This window comes from Carassius gibelio, chromosome B1 (assembly GCF_023724105.1).
Source record: "Carassius gibelio isolate Cgi1373 ecotype wild population from Czech Republic chromosome B1, carGib1.2-hapl.c, whole genome shotgun sequence".
Taxonomy (NCBI): domain Eukaryota; kingdom Metazoa; phylum Chordata; class Actinopteri; order Cypriniformes; family Cyprinidae; genus Carassius; species Carassius gibelio.
The window spans coordinates 12602260-12614719 of record NC_068396.1 but is presented as its reverse complement, the minus strand read 5'-3'; the positions used below and the strand labels follow the sequence as shown (position 1 = coordinate 12614719).

At 38.1% G+C, this 12460-nt stretch overlaps 2 protein-coding genes across 6 annotated transcripts in view; both read right to left on the bottom strand.

Annotated features, from left to right (window-relative positions):
- Positions 1 to 230: 230 nt before the first annotated feature.
- Positions 231 to 7720, bottom strand: LOC127948759 (zinc finger and BTB domain-containing protein 5). 2 transcript variants are annotated; one of them, XM_052545443.1, is made up of 3 exons: positions 7541 to 7720; positions 5492 to 6599; positions 231 to 4560 (listed from the first exon to the last, which is right to left on the bottom strand). In XM_052545443.1, exons 2-3 carry the CDS (start codon positions 6587 to 6589, stop codon positions 3523 to 3525), a joined length of 2136 nt encoding a protein of 711 aa, XP_052401403.1. In that variant the 5' UTR covers positions 6590 to 6599; positions 7541 to 7720; the 3' UTR covers positions 231 to 3522. The 2 variants fall into 2 exon arrangements, with proteins under 2 accessions (XP_052401403.1, XP_052401402.1); XM_052545442.1 differs by having other exon boundaries at positions 7545 to 7719.
- Positions 7721 to 8285: 565 nt separating this feature from the next.
- The window catches only part of LOC127948916 (folliculin-interacting protein 2), a 34155-nt gene continuing 29980 nt past the window's right edge, over positions 8286 to 12460 (bottom strand). For all 4 annotated transcript variants that reach the window (XM_052545760.1, XM_052545762.1, XM_052545761.1 and 1 more), the window contains 4 exons: positions 11843 to 11999; positions 11489 to 11689; positions 11114 to 11229; positions 8286 to 10284 (listed from right to left, as the gene is read on the bottom strand). In XM_052545760.1, the coding sequence (XP_052401720.1) occupies positions 10206 to 10284; positions 11114 to 11229; positions 11489 to 11689; positions 11843 to 11999 (553 nt within the window). In that variant the 3' untranslated portion in view covers positions 8286 to 10205. The remainder of the gene's footprint in view (positions 10285 to 11113; positions 11230 to 11488; positions 11690 to 11842; positions 12000 to 12460) is intronic.

Below are 12460 nucleotides of genomic sequence, written 5' to 3'. Positions count from 1 at the left end.
CAACAACAATGTTGAACTCCCGTTTGTTCTCTAACATCAAAAGCCCAGTGTTTGTGAGCACACAGGCAAGGTTCACATTCTGAGATCAATGATCTACAAAGAGCAAACTCAGCTAAGACCAGCAATATCCCTGCAAGTCTTTCTGTGCTTAAATACGTCGCCAGTTTAGAACTTCTGAGTCATCTGTTTTCAAAAAAAGACACATTTAATGAAAAGACAGACTGAATGTATAGCATTCTTCATGATTTTATTCACTTAATTCTTTTTTTTTTTTAAACCAGTAGAAAAACAAAGGAGTGCTCTAACAATGTGCAGTTAACAGCCATTACATAGACTCACAATAATTCCTTCACTTTTGGCATTTCTAGATCTAAGATTCATAATACTAATAATAACAAATCACATAAGGCAGTTGTTTCACTTCCACTGTGATTCAGGTCATTTAAAGAAAAAGTCCTGTATGATTAGTTACATTTAACACATGATATGTACACACATTTAAGGTCAACTGTTGCTTGACAATTAATGTATAAATTCAAACACGTTTTGGACTTTGGACATCCCCAGTAAATTTAGTCGATTATACTAGGAATGTTGAAACACTCAGGCACAGGCATGTAATCATACATTCTTAATGAATAATTAGAAGGAAAAAAAATATTAACAAAGGACAATAATTTATACTGAAATGTCTCCATTTTATTTTAAATTTAGTCTTATTTAGTATTTAAAGAGGTGTTAGGTGATGATGTTTCATATTTCGAATCTTTGAGTCCATCAGATCAAACAGATGCAATATTTACCACAAAGGGAAAAAAAAAACATTACTACGGTTAAATAAAAGATGGCATGAATAAAATGCTAAGTTCTGCAGTAACAGCTCATTTACAGGTTGGAATGTGTTTAATGAAGCAGCTTCTAAATCTTAAGGATTATACTTACGAGTATTTAAGGACTCCTCTCAGTACAACATCAAACACATCACAGAAAGACAAGACTTCTCACAAACTACTAGGACAAGACTCTTATATTTCCCCTAAAAGTATCCATTAACAACCACTAATACAATGACTGAACATCTAGTTTAGTTTACAGCATGTTCTATTTGTTTAGTATTTGTTACTCCACAAACCGTAAAACATTAAAGCCTTAAAGACTGAAGGTGCAATTTTTACATAATGGTTTTCTCTCTGTGCACTGGAAGGTCCAAAGAGACACATGAATGTAACAGTCTTTTTTTTTTTTAAAGTGACCACTTCATCACCGATAGTTTCCATTAAAATTCGTCAACATGAATTTAATCAGTATGCAGGTTCTTTAGTATCTTAGTTTAAATGGAAAATGTGTACCTATAAACACTGTAGTCTAACGTTCTCTCAGTGCTGATATCAATTTCAATGGTCTGAGGATTTCAGGTTAAATGGTCATTTATGGAGTGCTCGGTGCATGATTTCTGTCTGCATTTGTCAATAAAGTGTAAGAAATTCGAATACAACAGAAACAGGCACAAATACACAGTGCTTTAGTAAAAAATGTTCCTAACAATTACCTCTTCTGTGCAAAGGGGACATATTTCATGCCTTAACGCATTCATATTTTTAAGAATACAACATAATGATTACTGTTCATAGAAAACAAGAATCATTTTGTGTTAATCGACAGTCAAGAAACAAAGTATTTGTTAGTTTAGGGAAATATATGCAACAAGGTCAATTCTGCTCATATTTCCACATGTGGTCAAAAGATTTGTCTTCTAATAGAAATCTATTTATTTGACCTTGTAACAGTAAAAGTGTAACGGTAGTGACTGTGCAAGGTTATTCTTTTACATATTTGCGGTGTTACAAAACCTAGTAAGCTGACAGCCTGCCCTAGACAGAATTATCTTGATGTGAAGACTGAACCGTTAAGGACATTTCTCGAAAGCAGCATCACATGTATCCCACACAATGAATGTAATACTAGAAAAACTAGAAAAACTCTGCAGGGCAGTGGCCATCCAGGAACTGAGTTTTCCACCCATACTTGAGATGAACCAAGAAGGTGCACTCATTACTATAAATGGGAGAAAGTGCAATGCAAAATATGGTGGAATAATTCCCACCTTCTGAATAAAATCTCCAGCTGCCATAGAGACAATCAGAAATATAAGTTTTTTGAGTATGACAAAAACATTTATCAGACAGCTAATGTCAGACTCGGTTGCCGATTTGAAATATGTTGTGTGGAAAGTTTTTAGCACTTAGAAAGTATATAGCACTAGCCCAGAATAGCTGACTGTAGGCTTGAAATTGACTTTTGAGTCAAACTCCTTTGCAATTAACTAAGTTATACATAGTCTCAGCCTCAGACGTCACTCCCACGGACCGCTGGCTAAAGTCAGAAGGTCTGGCTACGCGAGACTAAGTTATACAGTACCCCTAAATGGGATAAAATGAGATGGGAGGACCAATTAGATTTCAAAGCTTTTGAGTTTTGTGTTCGCCCTAAAAACTTCATCAGTTCACCTGAGAAACTTTGTGTTAGCAAAGGCAAAACCACTAATATATAAGTTTGCCAAAAACAAATAAAAAATTAAGGCAAATTTCTTGGGGAAACATAAAAGTACAGCTGCCCATGTTCTTTCCAGATGTTCCAATGTGAGGTTTCATTTGAGTTCTGAGTTTGCTGCCTTAGTGGCTGCCTATATGAACTGTAAACAGTCAGGCAGGCAGCTCACATAGTTTTGTAACTTAAACCACTGGAACTTAAAGCAGTGCTTCTCAACCTTTTTGACTCCAGGACCCCACTTAAGCTTAAGACAATATTCAAAGTTGATATGCACTTCTATCATCAAAAATATGATGTCAGTTCAATGTTGTGATTCTTTAAATGTTTAAAATTTGAATTAAGATTAAGTTAATATATCTAAATTGAAATCATTTTAAGACTTATTGGGATTCTCCTGGATGTTTGCCGAGGCCAACTAGTGGGGCCCATGGTCGAGATCCACTGGCCTAAAGGTGCACCTAAATTAAAACTGATGAATCTCCTTTTGATGCTTCAGTTCAGAATATACAGACAACTTCAGAAGCTAAAATACATCAACAGTACACAGCTGACAATACAATTCTGACGTCCACAGCAAGCTTCAATCATCAGGACACAGGACTGGTCTTCTAAGGTTCTGTCTGATTTCAGTTCTTTTGAAAACATTTCACAGTGAAACTTAAAGAAACAGTCCACCCAAAAATGAAAATTCTGTTATCACTTCCTCACCCTCATGTTCCAAACCTGTATGACTTTCATCTTCTGCAGGAACGCAAAATAATTTGTTCATTTTTTTTCTAGGTCACAGGTTTGGAACATTTCAGTGTGAACTATCTCTGGACGGCATGTTAACTGGAAGCATGTTAACAACATACTACAGCCATGAAAGACCTAAAAAAACGTTCCTATACCTACTATAATGGTGGATGTGAGATTACAGTGTACAGATCTGCTCACTCCTTGTATGGTGCTTTTGGAGCGCCTGCGGTTGAATTAGAGCAGGGTGTTAGACATATCACTGCTCTGCCATCGTAAGCAGGTTGTTTTCGAGTGCTTGTACAAGTGACTGGACTGACTAAAGCGCTTGCCGCATTTCAGACAGGCGTATGGGCGCTCTCCCGTATGAACTCGGATGTGTTTCTTGCAGTCCGTCAGAGTGAGGAACGTCTTACAGCAGATCTTGCAGGCATACTTCCTGGCGCCTTCAACCACTAGAACGTTGTGCTCGGACAGTGCCTTCTTACATTTTGACAGAACATCTGCAGAGGCTCTTGTCAACTGGGGTAGCGGGTTCAAGTTGGAGCTGCCAACATTTTGACCTACGGTAACAGAACTGTCCATTAAGTTCACCCCGTTAAGAAGCACTGAGGAGGAAGAGGATGAGGAGGCAGCATCAAGCTGCTGAGGGCTGTCTGTAAGTGTTGTAGCACCTCCTGGTGGAACTTTGGGAGCAATGCGCCGGTATGCTTGGCACCCGCCTGCTCCACCCCTGGATGAACGAGGGAAGGTCTGCAATCCCAAAATGTTTCGCTGGAACTCTAGTGCAAGCTGGTCCACCGATCCACCACGGGACGCTGCTAATGAAGAGGATGATGCCATCCCATCATGCAGTGGCCGCAGAAGAAGGGACTCAGGCTGCAGGTCAGAGCAGACCTGTGCTTCGCCTGGAAGGAGCTGCAGAGAGGAAGATGAAGTGTTGATGGAATCGGCTGGGAGGAAGAAGCGAGAGGAATCGTGGTCTGCTTGAAACTCTCCGGTTGTAGTGTTGGGAACATTGTCAACACTGTTGGCACGGTTAGATGATGTCCCTCTGCCAGCAAAGGCCTTCGCGCTGAGGAAACTGGAGATGTGCAGTCCAGAGGAGGACTCTAGAGCATCACTGCAGGAGAGCTCCTCTCCTCTTCCTCGGTCTTCTGCTGCTCCTAACCCCTTGTTTCCTTTAATCAGCAGCCCAGAGCTAGGCTGGGGGTCGGAGTAGCTGCGCTCACTGCCCTCAGGACTCAATTCCAGCTTTTCTCCAACTGGCTCCACCTGTGGAAACATCATACTAATTATTTACAGTCCCTTTAATACAAGTCAGTTGTTGGACATCTTGGTAACACCCCAGGTAACTGTTTTCTTTTTTGCCTTTAGGACAGTGTAGATAAGAGAGGAAGTGTAGTGGGAGAGATATATGGGGCGGCACCAGGAAAGGTCCTCAATCAGAATTCGAAATCACAAAATCAGGAGGCCAGCACTCCCCACAAGGCTATTGTCGCCGACCAGGCAACTATTTTCTACATAGGCAATTTGCTTAAGAATGGCAACAAATTTTAATCCAGAAGTAAAATAAAACAACAATTGTGCTTTTGTTTAGGCTGTTTTTAAAAGAGCTCTCTTATGCTGCATTTTGATCACAAATATTCACAAATAGACATATTTTGAAATATCATTACATAATTTTTCTATTATAAACTTTCTTTTTATTCTGATAAATGTAAATTCACTCTGTATGTTGATTTGGTGCTCAAGAACAATTTTTATCAGTGTCGAAATTAGGATTTTTTGTTAAACAGAAAATTCTAAAGAACAGCATTTATATATATATTTTGTGTAACAGTGTTAAGCTCTTTATTTTGACTTTTGATCAATTTGATGCATCCTTCCTGCATATTAATTTCTATCAAGAAGAAAAATCCGACCTACCTCAAACTTTTAAACGGTGGTGGTGTACTGTTTTCAGGAACAATTTATATAAAAAATGGAAAATAATAATATATAAAACTAGATCTTAGCTTGACATCATGACAGCACTGGCTCTTGGAAATGGATTGAAATTGACTACTAATTTTCTAGATTGGAAAGGCACGCAGTTTGTTTTCAAAGAGCAAAATACTTACCTGAGACAATCTGGTGAAACACTCAAAATCAGTTAGTGTTAGGTAACAAAACAGTAACAAAATACAAAATCAAAAACAATTACCTGGTCACTCCCTTCTGCCTGAGACGTAACATCGCTAGTCTCATCAGCAGCCTCGGGTGAACTCATTGGCTCACTCTTCACCACGACCTGCATGTGCTGCTGCTGCTCCTCCTCTTCTTCCTCACCTCCGTTCTTTATCTTCATCCCCTCAGTATGGTGACGGCTCGCATCTGGGTACTCCTCTTTGCATGACAGCAGCAATGTTTTTTCCGGTCCTGGTCCCCTTCCTCCATCCGACTGACTGGGAAGCTGCATGTCTTCATGGGTCAGTCCCCTGCGGTACCCATCTCGTTCTAGTAAACCTCCATCATCCCCTGGAATGACCCCAGCGACGACCTCATCCACCATTTTACTATGGGAATCTGGAGACAGAAGCTCCTCTCCACCCTCTCGCCCCCCCGATTCCCCCACAATCCCCTCCACCTGCGTGGAGAGCCGTGGCCTCCCCCGTTCCGAAGCGATCAGGGACAAGGGCTGTTTGCGCTTCAGGAAACGGCGTCCCGGATGAGAACCGTGCTGATCCACCAACCCGCTACCGCACGCTGAACCCGTTCTCCTCCCGTTCCCTGTTCCCCCGTCTTCAGCGCCACTCAGGGCAGAACTGACCAGGCTCAGGCCGAGCTGTTGAAGCAGAAATGAACGCTGGAGATGAGAGTTCGCAGCCACTGCTGCTTGTTGCTGCTCGGCGTGATGCTGACCACTACGGTCTGCCGGAGGAGACATGGGTAGAGTACGAGTGGTAAGGTAGTGCTTACAGGCTTTCACCACAGCGTTCAGATGCAGATGAGAAGCGGCCAGCAAGACATCCATCACGTTACTCTCTCCTAGCATCAGCGTGGACGTGTACATCATGTCCATGAGTGCAGCAAACGCTTCAGCGGTCACCACTTCTGAGTCCAGGTGGATCATCCTCGTACTGGCGTCTCCCTCAGCAGCAGTAAACAGGGCTCGGAAATGTGTACTGCAGGCAGACAGGACGGCACGGTGAGCCTTGAAATGACGACTACCAACCATGATCACGCAGTCGCACAGCTGTCCATGCAGACGCTGGTAGTTCAACTGCTGGAAGATCTGCTCAAAATGCCCCGGGAAATCCATGACCTGAAAACTAATGAATAAAAGATACATTACAAGAGGAACTATTTAATACTACAGAGACTACAGATGCTGTCAGAGACATTAAACGTCATCACGTTTATCAATTTATAGTATTTTCCGGCTGTGTATAATTTGTCGTACAATTAATTGTAGAATAACCGCATTTTATATTGGTGTTCCCTAACGAAATATGACCCTTTATTCACTATATAATCTTCATCAGATCCAAAAACTTTATCACTCTGCCGTTTATTAATAGATTAAATTCAGTACTGGTAGAATTTTATCGAATAATATATGGTTATGCGTTTTTTATTAAAATATACATTTTAGTCAAGGATTTATTTACTTTTAATGGTCCTTAAAAACATTTTCATGCTAATCGTTTTCAGCAAAACATCACGTGTACGGTCTACAGTAACGTTAAAACAATACATTATAATGGGACTACCTTATTATCTCATTAATAAACAACGTAAGATTTCATACCATGTCTGGTATTTTGTTTCTTTTCTGTTTTATAACAGTGGTGGTAACAATAAATGTAGAGCGGAAGCAATGGTTACCATGGTGAAGTAGTTATCTTCTACACATCTTTGACCATCAGTAGCAGGTTTGGTTAAACTAAACCTGAGAGAAACATTTGCTTCAGAAATATAGTCGGACGCAAATATATCTGTTAAACACAAAGCATTAGTTAACGCCATGAATCCGCTTTTACTGCAAATAAGACAAAGAACGACTTGTATGTCAAGCTTGTATGGGTGTCATAATAACCTACTCTGTATGGCCTTACAATAAATACAGAAAAACGAAATATGTGTGTATTTGAGAGTAAATTGATATCAGCTCGTTGATAAAATAAGCAATAAATTAAGGAAGTAGATTTGTTGTTAGCTACTGTTAACATTAGCTGTTAGCTCGGTTATTTCACATAGTCCTCAAACACACCTACTTTTTCTCAATCGTCTCTCAGTCGTCTCCAGAGAGCCCGGGTTTGTCCTCTGATAGCATCCAGAAATTCATGCAAAATCTGTCCATGACAGTCAGGCATTGGCCTTAAGAGTCCGACACACACACAGTACAATAGAGAGGGTCATCAGCTGCCCAGGCGCGAATGTGAACACGAATCCCATTCCGCCTCCTACTGGACTGGAGAGTTATGAATCACGCGATGTGACTGTCTGTCTGCTGTAGAACACAAAAGAGCTCTCTCTCTCTTTTATTTATTTGGTGTTAACTTACATTACATGGACAAACCACCCACTTTTATCCAAATATTTCTATATTTCTGAAACAAAAAAAATATATAAACTAATATTAATATAACTTGCACTTCCTTGTTTTAGGGGTTGGGTGTAACAATCTTAAAACTTTATTTAATGCCCACAAAAAAATATATATATACAGATTCAAAGGAGAAATATCTTGAAGTATCAATTTTCTCTTTAACATTTAGTCAAGTCAACTTTTATACTCATGTAGAAGTTTCCAGAAACTATTTAAGTACAGTAGTGAAGTTCAAAACCTCTGTAACAAAATATGATTAGTGCACAGAAGTGAACAAGAACAATTTTTCACTATTTAAAAATTGTTGGCGAACAGATTATTTTTTTTAAACACTATATAAGGGTGCTGTCATTTCATAACTTAATATCAACCAGGACAATGCAAATGAAGATACATAAATACAAAATTGTCAAATTCTTAAAAATTTATTCATCACTAGTTCAGTTCTTAGCAACATCCTATTGTCATAGACATAATACCCAACCGCATTCAAGCTTGTGTGTAAACACCATGCACAGAACAGAATGAAAGGAAAATAAGATTACATTGGTTAGCCTCAAAAGAGACTACTAAAAGTGGCAAAACCTTAGCGTTCAAAGTTCAACCTCAACAAAAAAATATAAAAAAGCAAGACAATTTTACATTTACTTTCAGTACAGAAATACACTAGAGACGTTTACAAATGTAAAAGATGTTTGTTTCGATCTGAAATGCAGCCTTTAAGTGTATAATCATTGAAGATATCAGCACACTGCATTCTTAATGTAATACTGACTGATCAATCCCATAAATTCAGAACAGACCACTTTCATATCTTTTACTTGAGGTAGAATATTCTGTTCAGATATCAAAAATAATCATCTTTTCCCAAGTCTTTAAAGTGGAACAATAAACACAAACACACACAAAAAAAAGCATTTTAATTTCTAGTGTCACAAACTTGGGGTTCTGTTATATGACATTTGTCTTTCAGAGCAAAACACCCCTGAAAGAAATATAAAGCATTCTCAAGAAAGTGTGCATGTGCTTTAGTAAGCCTTTGACACAAGAGTAGCACCAGATTAATACTGTAATCCACAATCTTTGGACTGACCAGTAATTAAGAGTAACAGTTTAATACCACACCCAGTTTACATCTCCTTCCATAAAGTAAACATTCTCTCATTTTTCTGAGATTGAAGCACACACACTCGTACCAAAACAAACATATTTAGAAATAATATCTATAAAGCAGTTTTCTGGAGAATTAATTGCAGACTAAAATAAATGTAAGATTACAAGGGGTTGAAAACTAAGATAAACTGATTGATTTGATCAAATTGGGGTAACAGCTATTGTAACGTACACTGACAAATTTGATGCTTTTAAAAAAAATAAAAATTCTGGTATAAATGTAAAATATCCTTTAATATGGTTTCAGAGCTATGTGCTAGAGCCAATCGTTTGTAATTCAAGACTTTAAAGGGACAGTTCACCCAAAAATGAAAATTATTTGACTTTAAATTTACTCTCATGTTATTTATATATAATATAAAGATTATCATGCTGTTCTATCAAGCTCCAAAAAAAAAAAATTCTTCACCTCAGAAAACATAGAAAATAATAATTGTACGGATCACAAGTAAAGATTTATGCTTTTTTATGTCATTTTACCTTGTACTTTTATTAGACAAATAAATAAATAAATAAACAAATAAAGAGTAGCCAAATAGCACAAAGTCAGTCCTACAAATTTGGAACGACTTGAGGATAACTAAATATGGCAGAATTTTTATGTTTGGGGAAACTATTTCTTCCGAGATCAGCCAGCTATAAAAGATGGCTCCTGATGTAAACTTATGTGCTTCACAGAGAGGCTCTACATTTTATAGATATGCTCTCATTCTTAATGAACTACACTACTGTGCATTCAGATATAGTGCTGAGAGATTATTCAAATTCTTCTCCATATTCTTGCTCATATTGATGTTTTATATGTTTTATCAATATCATGTGTTTTCTCTAGCCTTCCCTTTCTAATAAGACCTGAAAAGACATGAGATACTGTAACATAAGTAGAGCGTTAACAAGTGTCCTAAATTTGGTGCATGACGCAGTCTATAGACAGTTAGATGCAGACATATACGTACAAGAAAAGACTGTCAGCTGGACAAAGAGGCATTCTGATTAGCATATTAAGGCTGGGTGTAGGCTCTGAATGGTTGTCGAGCACAGTGCATCGTGATTGGTGTGGTCATCTGATAATGATCAGATCCTTGCTGGTCCATGCAGAACAGGAACACATTCTGATTGGTCCTTAAATTGAAATAAATCTTACTTGGTCTATTTAAAGAAGGATCTGGGCCACATAGGGAGAGTGTGTGCTGGCCACCGCTGCAAGTAACGGAATGTCACTGGACTCAATTCTGAAAAACAATTTCATACATTTTACAATTATGCATTTTTATTCTCACACTTTCTGCATTAAAAAGACCACAATGCATGATGTTTGTTGTTATAGCAAGTGTATGATGTTTTGAGTATTTTTAGAACTCCACAGTTAAATGAGTGAAGAAAAAAAAAAGGTCAATGTGACTTTTCCCTGCCTATTCTGCGTTTCTTTCACAGTTCTGACTTATTTTTTCTCAGAAATGAGAGATATAAACCCACAGTTGTGAGCAAATATGTCAGAGTAGTGAGATAAAAGTTTTTTTTTTTTTTTATCAGAAGGTGGGAACAAAAACCAAAACAAATTTAAGATGTAAACTTTGAATTTAGAGGATAAAAACTCAGAATTGAGAGATGTAAATTCAGAATTCTGAGTAGAAAAAAAATCATAACTGCAAGGTGTAAACATAAAAAAAAAAACTAATAATAATGAGATATAAGAGCATTCAGAGAAAAAAAAAAATAGAGATATAAAATCTTGTGAGATGTAAACTTGGAATTGCAAGGGGAAAAAAATGAGTTATGTTGCAAATACCTTTTTATTTATTTATTTTTGTTATGTGGCAGAAATGGACTGTTATAATTACAGCCGTAAAGCACTTCACCATTTTCATGTAATTTCGCTCACTCAAACTGGCATCAAAACTCACCAAACTTAGTATAAGAATGAAAAAGCACCCATTCACCTTATTTTAAGTCCGTGCACCATCAGAATGATTTGCAAACTCATATTATAAAGCAAAAATACATTCATATGGTTGCTTCAGGTAGAATCAGAAGGCAAGAATTAGGTAAGTGTGCTCTTACCCCAGTGCCAGCCCCAGTTCTTTTACATGGACCCTGGTTTGTCCTATTAGATATTCTGCCAAGGATCGACTTTTAAAATACAACTCCTGTAGCCGGTCTTCCAGATGCATCACACACTGAGATGTTTGCATACACATAAAAAAAAAAATAATAATTCAGAATTTGCACTACAGCTCAGTAAGAAGGTTAATGAAAAAAAAATCTTATGCTTTTACAGTAAAAAAAAAAAAGCAGTAATATTGTCAAATATTGAAATTGAAATCATTTCTCTAACAGACCACAATTAAATTTCTCTTATTGATCCCAAATTTTGAGTGTAGAAAACTTTACACTACACTGTAAATGTGCTTTAATGCGTCTGCTAAGGGGACTTACAAAGTCAGATGCAATGTTGAGTGCATACAGCTGCAGAACTGATGTGATGAGTGTGTGTACAAGGTTGGACACCATCACGTCTCTGCCCAGCTGCCCACCCTCACACACACGCCTTTGACTCGTCACCACCTGCACACTCAGCCGGTCTGTATCTGCCACAATGCAAAGAGCCTCTGCCACTGGTTCATCCAGCGCCGGATGCTACACAAACACACAGGTACATACTTTACCCTAATGTAGGGTATTTAAACAACTAAAAAAAAACTTTTCTTTTTACTAAATCTTTGCAAGAAAATTAACATACATCAATCATTTACTATCTGCAGTAATAACTGTAAATGTAATTGTACTTACGAGAACAGTGTGTTCCAGGTCGGACACGAGGCACTGTTTGAGCCTGAGATCAGAACTGATGCCATGCAAGGCAAAGTCAGGCATGTACTGAGGACAGTAACCACCCAGCAAAGAACGCCCAAAATGATTAACACTGGCTCGGCTCTCTACCTGACAACTACGCAGAAACAGACATGTTAGGTTATTGCAGTTGTCCTTTTACTAATAAGGGCAAAAAAGTCTAACTTTACTGTGTGCTATGGGCCAAAAATAAATGCTGCATTAAAGGGATAGTTCACCCATAAATTAAAATACTGTCATTAATTACTCGCCCTCAAGTCTTTTCAAACCCGTAAGAGCCTCGTTCATCTTCGGAACACAAATTAGTATATTTTTGATGAAATTCTAGAGCTTTCTGACCATAGACAGCAACCCAACTGAAATGTTCCCATGTCCAGAAACGTAGTGGAGACATTGATTAGAAAGTCCATGTGACATCAGTGGTTCAATCGCAATTTTAGGAAGCTATGAGAACCCAAAACCAATGCATGGATTTGCTACAGAAGGCCTTCATTCATGTGGTAGGTGAATTTCAAACTGCCAGTAGATGGCAGCAAGTCACTTTAATAAGTGAGTCAC